General features: G+C 41.7%; 1 protein-coding gene across 2 annotated transcripts in view; it reads right to left on the reverse strand.

The window, feature by feature from the left end:
• Positions 1–16,564, reverse strand: part of LOC149319211 (gamma-tubulin complex component 3) — a 77,844-nt gene that overhangs the window by 5,906 nt on the left and 55,374 nt on the right. The window contains exon 17 of one of the 2 annotated variants that reach the window (XM_089511287.1): positions 11,601–11,736. In XM_089511287.1, the coding sequence (XP_089367413.1) occupies positions 11,601–11,736 (136 nt within the window). Of the gene's footprint in view, positions 1–11,600; positions 11,737–13,196; positions 13,760–16,564 lie in introns of those variants that run through there. The other variant, XM_089511289.1, reaches the window with a different exon arrangement.

The following is a 16,564-nucleotide window of genomic DNA, read 5'->3' on the forward strand; positions in this document are numbered from 1 at the left end:
GAACTAGAGCCTTCCAGAGGATGCTGAACTGCAACTCCCAGCATAACTTACCACTGGATATGCTGGTTAGGGCTGATGTGACATGCAGTCCAACAACATCTGGAGGGCCACACAATTCCCACCTTGCACTAATGGAGATGCATCCCTAGGGCTGCCTTTATATAGTTCAGGACTTTCCTTTTTATCCTTTAGGTTTTTAAAATATCAATTTTATATCTCTTTATTCTTCCCCAAGGAACCTAATAAATAAGTGCATGCTCATATATTCAGGGGTCTTTGAGGCCACCATTCAAATTCCTGAATCCCTCCAGATATGTGACTATCATAATTGGTGCCCTGCCTAGTGGCTTTCCGTGGCTACTTATGTTCAGCATTGGAAGGCAGAGCCTGACTTTCCAGTGCATGATCTGCAGAGATTACAACGCTCTTTTGGGAGAGCTCCGGTAAAATACTCAGGCCAAACTTTGTGAAGAAAAGAGATAAGGCATCGCTAGTCAAGGGTACTCAAGTGCGGAACAAGCTTCAGGATGAGATAAGACCTTGCCAAAGCTTCTCTGTTAGCACAGAATGCTACAAAACCCACCTGTTTGTCCAGTGACAGAAACAATTTTTTCATCAAAAATAGGTCAAAAATTTAATAACTGGTTATATTCCTGTATCCTCAGATAAACGTATATAAAATATGAGAGAAAATGTCACAAAATCTAGTATAAGTGGAATTATATAGGGAGTAAAATGCACTGAAAGAGTAGGAAGCAATGTACAAATAGGACTAAATAGTAAATTTCAATATGCTCAGCTCCAAATCTAATTCCAATTCTTCAGCGTTAAAGATCCAGGATAAAGGGCAGTAGTAACGGTTGAGGAGAACAGAAAGAAATCCCACTGACAGCCAAAGATCACTAAAAAAAAAACCCCAACAAAAACCTTCTACTTCAGAGCCAAGTTTGTACTTTTCAAACTGATAAAGCTTGCAAAATCTTAGAGGGCAATTCTAAGTCACAATCCAAAAATCCTCTTTCTTATTTATTCATTTATACTTCCATCCATCCATTTATCCATCCATCCATTTAAAATGCTAGGGAGGAGCTGGGCAAGCCAGCTTATAGATACAGAGACTTATCTATGGCTGCTACAAAACTACAGATATAAATCAATTTGACACCACTTTAACAGCCATGACTCAATGCTATGGATTTCTGGAATGTAATTTTGTGAGATATATAGTCTTCGCTGGTAGAGAGCTCTTGTGCCCTAACAAACTATGAATCCAAAAATCCCATAGCATTGAGCCAGGGAAGTTAAAATGGTATCAGACTGCTTTATTTCTGCAGTGTGGCAGCAGCCTCTGATGGCAGAAAGGAGAAAGCTGTAACAGAGATAGGACAATGTGAAGTTGAAGGTTTTCATGGCCAACATCTCTAGTTTTTTGTGGGTTTTTTGGGTTATGTTGTCATGTTCTAGAAGAGTTTATTCCTAGAGATAGGACAGCCAGCCAAGGGGAAGAACTGAGTGTGCTTTGGGGGAGCTGGGAATAATGAAATAGTGCAGGGGCTATGGTATGATCTAACTGTGTATTAATAAACTTCAGCTTGTTCATTTTTTTTTTTTTACAACTGTGCCTGGTTGTGCCTATTCAGTTTTGATAGAGAGCCTAGTTACATTTACTACAGAGAACCCACTGAACTACACACCCACAGGTCCATATATAAATCACCCTGAAGCCCAGGTACTTGAGATCCAGGGAAGGCTCTTGAGGGGAAAATGGGAAAGGTGACAGGAGCCCAAGAATTGGAACTGCAGGAGGGATCTGTCACTGCAATAAATGAACAGAAGGTTTACTAAGTATTCTGGTAACAATATTGGTTCCTGATGCTGAGCATAGATACGTAAATGAGTTTGTTCCCTTCTTTCCCATCCAAAGGCACCTGGACAGTAATAATAAACATTAAAAAAAATTCTGCAGGATGAGTGTTTAACTAAAAAACACTCTTCCTTCCACATCTTCTAGCACAGCAATTCCCAAACTTTGGTCCTCCAGATGTTTTGAACTTCAGCTCTCAAACTTCCTGACAGTTGGCCAAGTTGGCTGGGGCTTCCAGGAAGACAAGCCCAAAACATCTGGAGTGCCAAATTTTGGGAAACACTGCTTAGCAGCTGTGGGCGGCACTTTCGCCAATTTTCTGCCTTCCATCAGGCATGTGAGGGGCTTTTTCCCAGAGAGGCCCCACATATACTGCTAGGGGCTCTGGAAAGAAACTTTACCACAACTAATGAGATTTTTAAAAAAAAGATGGAAGGGATATTTTTCAAGCACTCCAAATACTTTCTGTCTGGGGAAAAAAGCATAAAACAGGCCATCTCCCCCCTCCCTCCCACTAATCTGGCAAATTTGCAATGAACTCTTATAGAGATTACAAGGGCTTTCCCAGGTTATTTTCTACCTTTAAAGAACCTGTGGGGTAGGCAAGGTGAAGTCCTGCTAAGTTCAGCAGAGACTATGCATTTCACCAGGATTTTATTCTACACAAACTTCCGTCAATATTCCCACATATTGAAGCTCTCTCTACAGAAGTGCTGCAACCATGCTGCAGAAATAATCCAGGTTGACTGGGAACTGTAGTTTTGTGAGACATCTAGCCTACTCTGTCAGAGAGCTCTGGTGCCACAACAAACTAGTTCCCAGAATTCCATAGCATTGAGCTACGGCATTTAAAATGGGATCAATCTGGATTATTTCTGCAGTGCAGATTCTGCCAAATTCAGGTATTTACCTAATTAAGAGGGGGGTATCTGTGTTCCAAGAACTGTGTTCCAAGAACTTCTTGAGTTCTATTCTCTGTTGGTAAATCAACACATAAAAAAGGAAGCATGTTAATCCTGCCTCCCTCCATTTTTAGTTCCATTCCTTCTCTTCCAACAAAGATCAGTGATTCTGAATGGGTTAAGCCAACCCTATGCATGATACTCTCCATGGGACTGGGAACACACAAATACACACACACGGGCAAATATCCACACTTGGTTCAGACTACAGGAAGACAATGGTGGAAGTAGAAGAGGGACCAGGCCTAACATGTGCCAAAACATGAGCCATTCTTCTCATGTTGATTCAACCTGCTTGCACAATGAGTGAATACAGATTGGGAGCATATATCATGTATATCCATTTCCCTGCAATCCTTTGTTGCTACACTCATGTAACATCTCTTCCAGTTGGGAGATGAAGCCTTTAGAACACCTATTATGCCAAGCGACATAGGAATTCCAATTCTGACTTCTCTAAATGTCTGAGCAATAGACCTCTCTGAGTCAATGGCTTCTGTATTTTACAGAATCTTTAATTAAGGACAGGTTGATTACCTGTAACCATAGTTCTTCAAGTGGTCCTTTGTGAATTCACACAAATGGGTTTATCCTGTGCCTATGCAGAGACTATCGGAACCTTCTAGAATCACTGGGGAAGACTTTTGGTGGTACCTCCGCCCACCCAATATATATCCCTGGCATTCCCACACTTTCCCTCAGTTCCAATTTGACGCTGCATAGCAGTATAACCATTGAACATGTGCCAAAGTATGACACGACATGAGAAGAGGATGGGTGGGTTTGTGTGAGTTCATAGATGACCACTCAAAGAACTACAGTTACAGGTAAGCAGCCTGTCCTTCTTCGTAGTCTTTCTGAATGCAGACAAATGGGTGAAATTAATAAGCTAAAGTTACAGGAGGAGGGAGTGTCATGACAATAAAACTCCATATACTGTAAAGGCATGTGAATGAACAAACCTCAATGCAAAGCAAAGAACAAAACTGCCCTTCCGGAAACTGCATCACTTCTAGCTCTGGAATCCAGCCTGTAATGTGAAATGAAAGTCAATGGCTGGGACCAGGCTACAGCTTTACAGACGTCCTCTAGGGACACTCTACTGAGAATAGCCAAGGATGCTGCTACCGCCCTGGTAGAATGTGCTCGAATTCAAGCTGGAGGAGTCTTCCCAGAGAGTTCATAAGCTAGATGGATGGTAGCAGTCACCTATTTAGAGAAACGTTGATAAGTGACTGGAAGTCCTATCTTCTAATTCGAGTAACAAACAAACAATCTTTCAGATCGCCTCGAATCCAAAGTTTGATTGACAACAGAATGTGAGCGCCCTTCAAACTTGAGGGAATGTAGAAAATGTTCGGTACCAGCGGTCGGATTTGGAGCCAAGGTAGAAAGAATAATGTCCTGATTCAAGTGGAAAGGTGAAACGACTTTGGGCAGAAAGGTAATGTCCAGTCATAAAACAATTTTGTCCTTATGAAAGGAAAGATAAGGCTGGTCAACTCAAAGGGCACACAGTTCACCAGCCTGACAAACCCAGGCAATGACTACTAGAAAGATGGTCTTCCATATAAGGAGTCATAGGTCAGTAGTAGCCATAGGTTTGAAGGGTTGTATCGAGAGCTGCATGAATACCAGTTTGAGATTTCACGCCAGAGTGGGGATTGAAATAGGTGGATGAATGGCATCCAGTGGCTTCGCATCTTGATGGGTGACCTCCAATTCCTTCTCCTGTTCTTGAGAAACAGTAAACGTCATCAGTAAGGGAAGCAGACTCACAGACCAATAAAACACTGGAAAGGGAGAACACACGGAACCAACTCGATGATGAATCCGAACCCAGAGACTCTTCTCTGAGAGAGCGTGGAGGAGGCGGCAAAGACTTCTGCTGAAGGGATTCACAGCACGATGAATTAGGGGCAGATAGCGCTCTGCTCGAATATCTTGCCTAGATGGAGCTGAACAAAGAACCCCTGAACCTATAGGAGATCCACGAGAATTCCAAGGTGCATGACAGACATACTTTTGGAGGTAATAGTGTACACTGGAAAGAAATACATATCAGTGTTTTCGTTTTAAAAGAGGTTATGAGGATGTTGCACTCGAGGCTCTTCAATATCGGATCATGGTTCTGAATGGGGAGAGACTGACAAATTATCTCGAACCCGAGAGAGGGAATGCACCGACCTTGATGGGGACAGGGGAGAAGGTGAACGACGTCTCGTAGAGTCCACCAATTAGCCCTCAGAAACAGAAGCAGCTTGGGTCTCTACAATCTGCAGAGAAGGTACAGGTGAGGCTGGTTTATCTTAGTGATGGCCCTCTGAGCGAGGCTTCTTGGAGGAAAAGTGAGAGGAAGAGTGCTTATGCTTTCTTTTCTTATCCTCTTTACTTCCCTTTTTGCCTTTTTCCGATAGTTTTTTTTTAGAAGACTTTGAGGAAGAAATGACGGAAGATTTAGCCTTTTGGGGAGGGTTCTCTTCGGGTTCGGTAATAACAGTGGGTTGATCGGGTTCACGCTGAGACTTGGATTCAAGTTGATGCTTAGCCGAGAAAAGATCCTGACTCAACCTTGAGGAAATTGGGTGAGCAGGATCAGCCTGCTGATTAGATTCAGTCTCCGCACAGATGGTGAAGAGGGAAGTCAGCTTTACATGCAGTTTAAGAGCACACTCATATAAAAGGGCCTGCAGCCCCGACATCCTAGTTTTTTCTGGCCTGAGGGGTAAAGGCCCTGCAATAGAGACAAGATTACATATTGTGCCCCTCAGCCAGGCAAAGTAAACAATGGGAGTGTTTATCTTGCAAGGGGATTTTTACCCCACACTCCAAAGCCATACTTGCTGCGGAAACAAGGACCGTTAGACAAATGAAGCTGAAATCGTGAGGCAGGAGGGTAGTTAAAATGAGCCAAGTAAAGCCAGAAAATTCACAAAATGACAAATCCAATCCATGGAACAAGCTGAAATCCAAAATCAATCCAAAATCCATTAAATCAATATTGAGAGATAATGCGATTCTAACAAAGTTCCTTAGATGCTGCAGCGGGGAAAAAAGAACTGAGAGAAAGAGCGGGAATGTCGGATATATATAGGGTGGGAGGAGCTACTGCCAAAAGTTTTCCCTAGCGATTCTAGAAGGTTCTGGTAGTTTCTGCACTGGCACAGGATAAACCTAATTTGTGTGCATTCACAGAGACCACGAAGAAGCAGTTGTAATCCAGGAACTTCTTGCTCTTATTTTGTTTTAATTAACAGTTCTTTAGTATAACTTAGTTATTGTATGCCTTCAAAGTAATTTTTGACTTATGGCAACCCTTAGGTGAACCTATCACAGGGCCTTCGTGGCATGAATTGTTGGAGGGGTGCCACTGTCTTCCTCTGAAGATGAGACAGTGTTGCTTGCCCAAGGTGACCCAATGGGCCTCCATGGTAGAGTGGGGATTTGAACCTTGGTCTCCCAGAGTCACAGTCCTACACTCAAACCACTATACCAAACTGTGTCCCCTTAGTGTTATTATATGTTATCTGTTTACCTAGTTCTTCATGGTTTTACAGAGCAATAATAAATTCTGGGTGATTAAAAAAGAACAGTGCAAAAATGGACAGAGAGACAGTTAAAGTTGTAAATAGCCTGAGACAGGAAAAGTTAGCAACTGGATTTTATTTAATGATTATTATTATTATTATTAACCTTTATTTATGAAGCGCTGTAAATTTACACAGCGCTGTACATGCAATCTTTTTAGTTAGACGGATCCCTGCCCTCAGGCTTACAATCTAAAAAGACATGACACAGAAGGAGAAGGGAGTGGTGGAGGGAAAGGGTAAGAGGTCCAGCAGTTCCTCTCAACTTCTGAGGCCTGGACCAAGGCAGATGGACTGGAGGGAGGGCTTGGCTTCATAATGGATGGTTAATCATTTTCCAGGGAAAATACATACTCTCAAGTAGGATAATGCATATACAGTACATAGCAATACAGGAAATGGTTTGATAAACAGGCACCAAAAGAACATCAAATAGTAAGCGACAATTATGCAATGCCTAGGAAGGCTTCTCTGAACAGGATGGTTTTCAACTCCGTTTTGAAGCTGGTTAAAGAAGTGATGGCTCTTGCTTGTGGGGGAAGAAGGTTCCAGGAGTGAGGGGCAGCAAGTGAAAAGGGGCGAATCCGGGATAGGGCAGAGGAAATCCTGGGCTGGGACAGCAGACCTTGACTACCAGAACGGAGGACCCTGGTGGGAAGGTGAGGAGAAAGAAGTTCTGATAAGTAAGGAGGGGCCAGTCCATGGAGGGCTTTAAATGTCGACAGCAGGAGCTTATACTCAATGCGGAAAGGGAGGGGGAGCCAGTGAAGGGATGCCAACACAGGAGAGATGTGGTCAGCGCGGTGGGTGGAAGTGATAATGTGTGCAGCTGAATGCTGAACAGAGATTAAAGGACGGAGGTGAGAAAGAGGAAGCCCAGCCAGGAGGACGTTACAGTAATCAAGTCGTGAGATCACTAGGGCATGGACCAGGATCTTGGCAGTAGAGGTGGAGAGATATGGTCGGATTTTGGCAATATTGTACAAAAAGAATCTACAAGCCTTGGCTGTGGTCTGGATCTGAGGGATACACGACAGAGAAGAGTCAAAGATAAAACCAAGACTGTGGGCTTGCTGGACTGGTTGAATAGAAATGTTGTCCACAGAGACAGAAAAGGAGTGTTGAAGGGCGGGCTTAGGAGGAAAGACAAGAAGCTCCGTCTTGAACATGTTGAGCTTCAAATGCCGATGGTGCATCCATTGCGAGACAGTTGTGAGGCAAGACAAAACTTGCTGTTCAAGTCTTGGAGAAAGGTCGGGGCGGAAAGATACAGCTGGGTGTCATCGGCATACAGATGGTAGGAAAAGCCAAAAGAGCTAATGAGTTTTCCTAAGGACAGAAGGGGACCCAGAACAGAGCCCTGGGGAACTCCAACAGATAAGGGAACAGGAGAAGAAGTCTGACCGCCAGCAACCACTGCAAAAGATCTGCCAGACAAGTAAGATCTAAACCAGTGCATGGTATATGATTAAATTAATTGAGCAGGTGGTTCTGAAAGGAGGATTCTTTTTATGCGTTATTAACTTTAGTGATTTATCAACAATATTGTGTTCATATTAGAGTAATTACAGAGTAATTACAGAATCAAGAATATTACTCTGGTTGAGATCATTGCATGTATCAATATGAGTATTAAGGTTAGAGAGACATGATAATTTTGATGAAGAAATTGTACTGTTAATTGTACTATAATGATGTAAAATTATGTAAAACAAAACTGAATATGCAGTTTCAAAAAAAGAGGAAGAAGAAATAATCGTGCAAAAGTAAAACTGTTCTTATACAGTTCAGCACTATTCTTTTCTAATCACCCTTTATGTCTGCTTAGAAGTCAGGCAGACTGAATTTAGTGGACCTTTCATTCCAATAAGTGGATATATGACTTGAGGTTGATCAAGAATACCTGGCCTTCTATGCCTTCCATTTGGATTTCCATGCCTTCCAGATGTAACATATGTATTATAAGCAGTTCTTCCACCTTTTATGCTTTGATTATAAATACCTTAAAATACTGACCACACCTTCTAAAAATCTAATGTGGTTAGCAATATCAATAAAATAAATTACTAAATACAATCCCATTCCCAGAAGCAAGAAAGTGTGAATAATTTTATCCAGAACAGGACTACAACCTACTGATTTAAAAATAAATTTGATTTTCTGTCTAGCACAGCAGTGACACATAGTATTTTGCCAAAACGACTAACAAAACTAGCTTTACCTATCCAAACTAGATTCTTGAGCTTCAGCATTTAGAAAATGCATTGGCCAATAGCAAATGTAATGCTCTATTGCCCCCTCAAGGCTGTTTCAAAATTTTCACAGGTTCTTTTTATGCCCTTTATATAACTCCTCTACACTGAAAAAACCTCCTAACTAGAATTTTTTTATTAAACTAGTGGGGGATAAGGAAGTGATCACTGCATAAAACATTTCTCAGATTCTGATCTTGCTGCTACTCACCTATGCATGGATCTTTATAACTGTACCAGCAGAGAAAGTATGAGCATCAGTGAGAATAGTGACAGAACTGCCATATCTAGGGTTCTGTTTCCACATAATTGATTGGCAATTTAATATTTGCAGTACTAAGAATAATAGATCGTGAAACAGGAGAGCTTTGGTCTGAAGCCAGGGACATAGAGGCTGTGCAGATCGGCAGGAAAAGCTGGGTTGGGGGCAGAGTCGGGGCGTGGCGTCCATATGACACATGCCCCAGTTCTGTCCACCGCTGGTGCAACGCCATGCACCGCACCACACGGTAGCAGCAATGAAGGAGTGCCATGAAGCTGCAGCACCGCAACAATTGTGCCCTTTGCAGGGTACAAAAAGGAGCTGCTTTTTACCGCTCCTTTTTGTGCCCTGTAAAGGCCAGATTGGGGCCGTGGCGTGCAGTTGCCACGGCCCAGATCTGACTGTGAAAGGGGCGGCTGGAGGTCACCCCTTAAGGGCTGTCTGCACAGCCCCATAATAAAAGGAGAATGCATAAAGGCACTTCAACAGTCAAAAGGAAAGTGAAGAAACCAGGGGTGACAGATAAAACGCTACAAGCAATAAGGGAAAAAAGTGAAACAAAACAAAAAAGAGATAGAAATAAACTAAGAACCATGAATGCAACAGTACAGTGTACAAAGATAAGGAAAATTACTACAATGACAAATGTAGAGAAATAGAAGACAACAACAAAAAGGGAAGAATGAGAGACCTCTTCCACAAGATTCGGGAAATCAAGGGAAAGTTCAAACCAAGGATGGGACACTCTACAACAATAAAAATAATTCAAGACAAGGAAGGAATAAAAAGATGATGGTAACATGTAGAACACATGGAACAAAATGACATATGAAGATAAACTCCCAAATTCTAAATAAGCTCCAAGCATAGATGGAGAGAGAAATCCTAGAGGTCCAAGCAGGGTTCAGGAAAGGAAGAGGCACCAGGGATCACACTGCAAATACATGATGGCTAATAGAGCGTAGCAGGAGTTAGATTAGAAAATCACTATGCGCTTTACAGACTATAGCAAAGCCTGAATACATAAATCATGAAAGGCTATGGAAGACCCTTAAAGACATGGGATTGCCAACACATCTGATAGACCTAATGAGGAATCTGTACTCAGGAGAAGAGCTTACTGACAGGACAGGACAGGGAGAAACAGAATGGTTACCAATTGGCAAAGGGGTCAGACAAGGCTGCATCCTATCACATTAACTATTTAACTTACATGCAGATCATATTTAAGGAAAACAGGGTTGGACATGGTAGAGGGAGGAGTGAATATAGGAGGAAGAAATACCAACAATCTGAGATATGCTGACGACACCATAAAACTAGCAGAGAACCAGACCTGAAACTACTACTAAGGAAGATCAAAGAAGAAAGTGCAAAGACAGGCTTACTGTTGAACATAAAGAAAACAAAAATAAGGACCACAGAGAACTTACATGCATTCAAACTAGACAATGAGGAAATATAAATAATAAAAGAGTTCTCATATCTGGGATCAAACACTGATCGGAACAGGAACTGCAGCCAGGAAATCAGAAGAAGATTGAGAATGGGGAGGGCGGCTATGAAAGATCCTAAAATACAACTCAGCACAAAAGTCAGAATCTTACAAGCCTTTGTATTCCCTATTACCACATATGGATGTGAGAGCTGGACAGTCAAGAAAGAAGATAAGAGGAAAATCAACTCATTTGAGATGTGGTGCTGGAGAAGAGTGCTAAGGATTCCATGGACAGCCAAAAGGACAAACAAATGGGTCCTAGAGCAGATCAAGCCAGAAATATCCTTAGAAGCCAAGATGATAAGACTTAGACTGTCATACTTTGGACACATGATGAGAAGGTATGAATCATTGGATATGACAATAATGTTAGGAAAGGTGGAGGGAAGTACAGTGGACCCTTGTTATACGCTGGGGTTTGGTTCCAAGATCCCCCGTGGATAACAAAATCCGTGGATGCTCAAGTCTCATTAAATATAATGACATAGCACAATGGTGTCCCTTTTAAAAAATGGAAAATCAAGGTTTGATATTTGAAATTTATACTTTTTTGAACATTTTCAAACCGTGGATGCTTGAATCCATGTATAAAAAATCCGTGTATAAGAAGGGCCGACTGTAGAAAGAGAGGAAGGCCACATGCCAGATGAATGGACTTTATTAAAGAGACTACAAATATGAGTTTGCAGGAGCTGAAAAGATTCTAAGAGCAGTAGAGGACAGGGGGGCCTGGAGATGTCTCCTCCACAGGGCCGCCATGGGTCGATATCATTGCGAAGGCAGTTAACGATAACAAGAAGAAGTATGTTTTTAAGTGTCTAGTGTATCTCCCTATCATACAAGCAGGTATTACCATTCCCAATTTAAAGAAGGGGGGAATGGTCCGACTTGGGGTACAAAGCTTTCTCAAGGACACTTTAAGTATTTGTGGCCAAGGGGCACTTTTTAATCTGAGCTACAATTCCAAAACACACCCTTAGCAGGGAATAAGCATCACTGAACATAACAGGATTGACTTCTGAGTCAACAATGCAAAGGACTGTAATTTACTCAAGAAACATGCCATACTAGATCTAACAAAGGCAAAATGTTTCTCCAGTTTAGAAAATAAGCTAAACAGCTACGGTCTGAAAACAGTGATCTATGTAATTAAGTCTTTGGGAGTGTTCTCTTACCTGGCATATTTTTAAGAAGCTTTGCATTGCACATATGTCCTTTCCATATATCTGTCAGAATATATTCCATTCGTTTTGCCCTCCACAGAAAGTTGAACACCCTCAGGTAGTGGCTCATGCACTCTCGTGTAAACACCTGTAAATAAGGTCAATATACAGATTTAACATGCCAGCATTTCCATTAGTCCCACAGATACTGCAGCTTGCATGGCTCTGAGTGACTCTGTTAGGCAGGTCAATACCACTTAGTAGCCAAATGAAACCCTGGGTTTAAGGGGGGTTGAGTTAAGAGATTTTTGATACCAATAGTTAAGTAAGCTCCACTTGAACAAGATCAAACTTAAGAGAAAGTCCCAACAAAGGAAAAGTACCAATGGTTAGGCTCATGCTACTTGCTCAAGAACTCAAACAAAACAAAACCTGAAGTCACTTCTAGTTTCTGTCTCAGGTCATTTCCAGCTGATTTGTTGTTGTTGTTTGCCAAAGGGGGCTCCAGTGGTACTGCAAAATCAGGGGCTCCAGTTGCCCAATCTCTGCCCTAAACTTTGACCCAACTGCACAAAATCAGCCACATTGCATCCACACATATAGGGATCTGTGCATAGAAATTTATTCAACAAACAGATGCTTGGTGTATGGAAAGGATGAATTATTTTGCTGCTGTTGCAAATCATGATCAGGTCCATGATCCTTCCCTGATGCTACCTTATCAGTTTCAACATCACAGGTTTCAAAACCTAACCTGACTAGGATTTACTCACTATAAAGCTGCTACATTATGGAACATAGCAAAGATGCAACTGTCGGGATAAAGCTCTAATAGAATGCTTTAAACCATCTTAAACGGATCTCCCTCCCCCAGATACCTCATTAATGTCACTGCCTCATCAATAAAGTGAAAAAAAAGCTAGATTTTACTGAAAACTCATTAAACTAAAGAGAAAGTGCACACTAAAATTATGGATTAGGATTCAAGTTGGGTACCATAGTAAGAAAGGTAAAAATGCTGGATTTCCTGTATTTATTTATTAAAAGTGTTTTTATTATCAACCCATAAGCCTGCAGAGCTACAATGGCTATCCGCAAGAGGTAAAAATGTTCTTTAAAAGCAGAACAAACTATTCTATTAAAAAATCAGTTTCAAAAAAACAAAACATTTGGGAAAAGATTAAACAAAATGCCAACACTAAAACTGGGATTCTAAGTGCCAAGGTTGACATGGAACAATACAATCTTGGTTATCTGCCAAAAGCTCTCTAGGGATGGATCTGGTCTGATTTCCCTTGGGAGGGAGCTCCACAATCAAGGTGCTGTTACACAAAAGGTCCCTGTTTTATGTATTCATCAATCCAGCCTCTTTTCTTTTCACCTTCCTCCGTTTAAGACCAGGAACCACATATCACCAAGGAAAAAGGACACAACCTATGACCTGTTCTTTAATGATTAGCACCCACACTTATGCACCCAAATGTTCAGCATTTTCTAGAGACCTTGATATATGTGTGTAACATCTTAAAAACAATATTCATTTCAGATTTACACATTATTCAGATGAAGGCACATTCTCAACATTTCATTCATCCTTACAACAAAACCTTTTATATGTGGGCAACTGAGGTTGAAGATGAAACTTGGCAAAGATCTTGAGTATGTCTGTGAGAAAGATGTTATCGAATACAGGCATCACTTGTCCATAATTCAATCTCCTGAGCAGTAGCATCATTGGGGGGAGGGGGGGGTTGCAGAGGTTGTGGATCGCAGGGGAAAGAAAGCTGCTCTGATAGCCTTTAGGGCTGAAGGGTGGAGTATGTATGTATAAGTAAGTAAGTAAGTAAGTAAATAGGGAGTTTGCAGCCATCATGGTCTCAAGGGTAAGGGAGAAGTGGGTTCCCACCACCGACGCTGCTCCAGAAGGCAGAGTCTCCCCCCTCCACTTGGCTCTCCCCGTCTCTGCCTTGTGTTGGTAGAGGCAGCAGGGGTGGGCAACAGCCTTGCAGGGCTTCAGCTGGAGGGAGCCCGCTGGCTGAATGCACTCTTGGCTCTGCTGGTGAAGGGGTGTTGGGTGCCATGCTGGAGGCGAGCTGTGTGTCGCCTGGCTGGCCCTGCATGTCCTCGCCTTGCCTGCTGCTCTGGCTGTTACAGCTGCCACCCTCTTCCTCCTAGTGGGGGGAAAGGGTGGATGGAAATGGAGGGAAGGTTTTTTTCTTACAGTAAAAAAATAAATATAAATCAGTAAAGTAAATCAGTCTCAGTAGGGCTGCTAGATTCCGCTGCCCCTCCACACACACATACCTTTTCTTTTTGCCTCTTTTTTTGTTGAAACACGCTAACACAGCTATTTTTTTTAAAACTGTTATAATCATAAAATTATAATTAAAAAAATAATTGAAAAACATGTACAGACACAAATGAACAGACACAAATTAAATGTTGAGTGTTCCTGACTACAAGAAATTTTGTAATTGTATATAAAATTCATTATTATGTTAAAAGCTCTATAAAAACAAAGTAGAGGCCTGTAATTATTATCTGACTTGAATATTATGTTGTCTACACAATTATAAGCACATGCATGGACACCAAGCCTCCATTAATTAAAGTATCTATATGTGTATCTGCTACTGTACATTTGGATTTGACCATGAGAGATAGAATATAGTGGAGTCTCCTTTCTTAGAGCTCTTTAAACAGAGACTGGATGGCCATCTGTCAGGGATGCTTTGATTGTGAGTTCCTACATGGCAGGGGATTGGACTGGATGGCCCTTGTGGTCTCTTCCAACTCTATGATTCTATGATGAGAGTTGTACTTAGGATGAGTCTGTAGGGCCTTTTTTAGTGTTACTGTATTACATTTTTTTCCAAACTGGGACTGCTGTGATGTAGTGGTATGTTGTCAAATTGGCTTTGTTTTGTGTTTATACATTGTCCCCCATTAACCTTTCTGGAGATAATAGATAATACTACTCAATTGTTAATTCAGAGAGAATGACTGACAGATGTCTCTAGAAAGCAATCATGTTCACTGACACAGACTGATTCTTCCATGATAAAAACATTCTGAGAAGTATTCTTCAGATTCTCTTCTATTCTTACCAAATGTTTAACCACATGAAACTATGTACAAGTAAATACATTTAGGCTTTGCATATGTTACTGTAATTTAAAGATATTTTAATTTTGCTAGTTGTTTATGTCACAACTATTACCATTATATTTAGTGATATACAGGAAATGCAATCCGTGAGTAAAACTGGTACAAAAAAATTACCGTATTTTCCGGCGTACAAGATGACTTTTTGACCCTCTAAAATGGGGTCAAAAGTTGGGGGCCGTCTTGTACGCCGGTAACAAGCGAGCCCCAGGAACCCAGCACACTTACCTGGTTGTCCTGCCAGCTTCCAAAGCCCTCCGGAGCCCTTCAGAAGCCGGCGCGGGGGTGCCTCCCTGGATGCCGGCTTCCAAAGCCCTCCGGAGCCCTTTGTAAGCCGGCGTTTGTGGGCATCAGACCCCCTAAACTTGGCCTATAGTAGGCCAGGGCACTGCCTGGATGCAAGGCAGGCTTTGCAGGCCTCAGCAAAGGCCTGGGGTAAATAAAAATAAAAATAAACGATGAGAGAGAGAGAGAGAGAGAGAGAGAGAGAGAGAGAACTAGATAGAGAGAGAGGGAGATAAAGAGAGAGCTAGAGAGAGAGGGGGGAGATAGATAGATAAATAGATAAATAGAGAGAGAGAGAGGGAGATAGACACACACACACACACAGAGAAATAGAGATAGACAGATAGAGATAAATAGATAGATGATAGATAGATAGATAGATAGATAGATAGATAGATAGATAGATAGATAGATAGATGAGAGAGAGAAATAGAGAGAGAGGGAGGGAGATAGAGAGAGAGAAATAGATAGAGATAGATAGATAGATAGATAGATAGATAGATAGATAGACAGATGAGAGAGAGAGAGAGAAATAGAGAGGGAGGGGGGAGAGAGAGAGAGAGAGAGAGAGAGAAATAGATAGATAGAGATAGACATACATACATACATACAGACAGACAGACAGACAGAGATATAGATAGATATAAATAGATAGATAGATGAGAGAGAGAGAGAGAGGGGGGAGAGAGGGGGGAGATAGACACACACACACACAGAGGGTGACAGATAGATAGATAGATAGATAGATAGATAGATAGGGATGGAGGGAGGGGGGAGGGAGGGAGGGGGGAGGGAGGGAGGGAGAGGGAGACAGAGAGAGAGAGAGAGGGAGGGAGGGAGAGGGAAATGATAGATAGATAGATAGATAGATAGATAGATAGATAGATAGATAGATAGATGAGAGAGAGAAATAGATAGAGAGGGGGGGAGGGAGATAGAGAGAGAGAGAGAAATAGAGATAGATAGATAGATAGATAGATAGATAGATAGATAGATAGATAGATAGATAGATGAGAGAGAGAGAAATAGAGAGAGAGAGGGGGGGAGGGAGAGAGAGAACAAGTTGGGGTAAATGCAGTGATGTTTTTTAAATTTTTATTTGGTGTGCATTGGAAGAGGGGTGGTCTTATACGGCAAGTATATCCCAAACTCTATATTTTAACTGGAAAAGTTGGGGGTCATCTTATACGCCCAGTCGTCTTATACACCGGAAAATACGGTACTAAGGATTCTGTATGCTGTGGTATGAAAGAAGGTCAATGGGGGATGACACCATGAGTGGCCGCACCGGGTGACACCAATTCTAGTGATGCCACTGCTCCTGGTAACATCAGCTCATATTTCTCAGCATTTACCTCAAGCTTATGTTCTAATGTGTACACTAGTTCTGTTGATTAATGTATTTGTTTGTTAAAAGATATCATACTACATATAACTCATATCAGGAACCATTTCTACCACACTTTTCTTAATTTAAAAAAAGCCAGCATCAAATGGAGAAAAATATGCAACAGAGATTAAAGAAA

The sequence above is a fragment of the Sceloporus occidentalis genome, unplaced genomic scaffold (assembly GCF_023333645.1).
Source record: "Sceloporus occidentalis isolate IW3139 unplaced genomic scaffold, rSceOcc1.0.p SCAF_2, whole genome shotgun sequence".
NCBI classification, from domain to species: domain Eukaryota; kingdom Metazoa; phylum Chordata; class Lepidosauria; order Squamata; family Phrynosomatidae; genus Sceloporus; species Sceloporus occidentalis.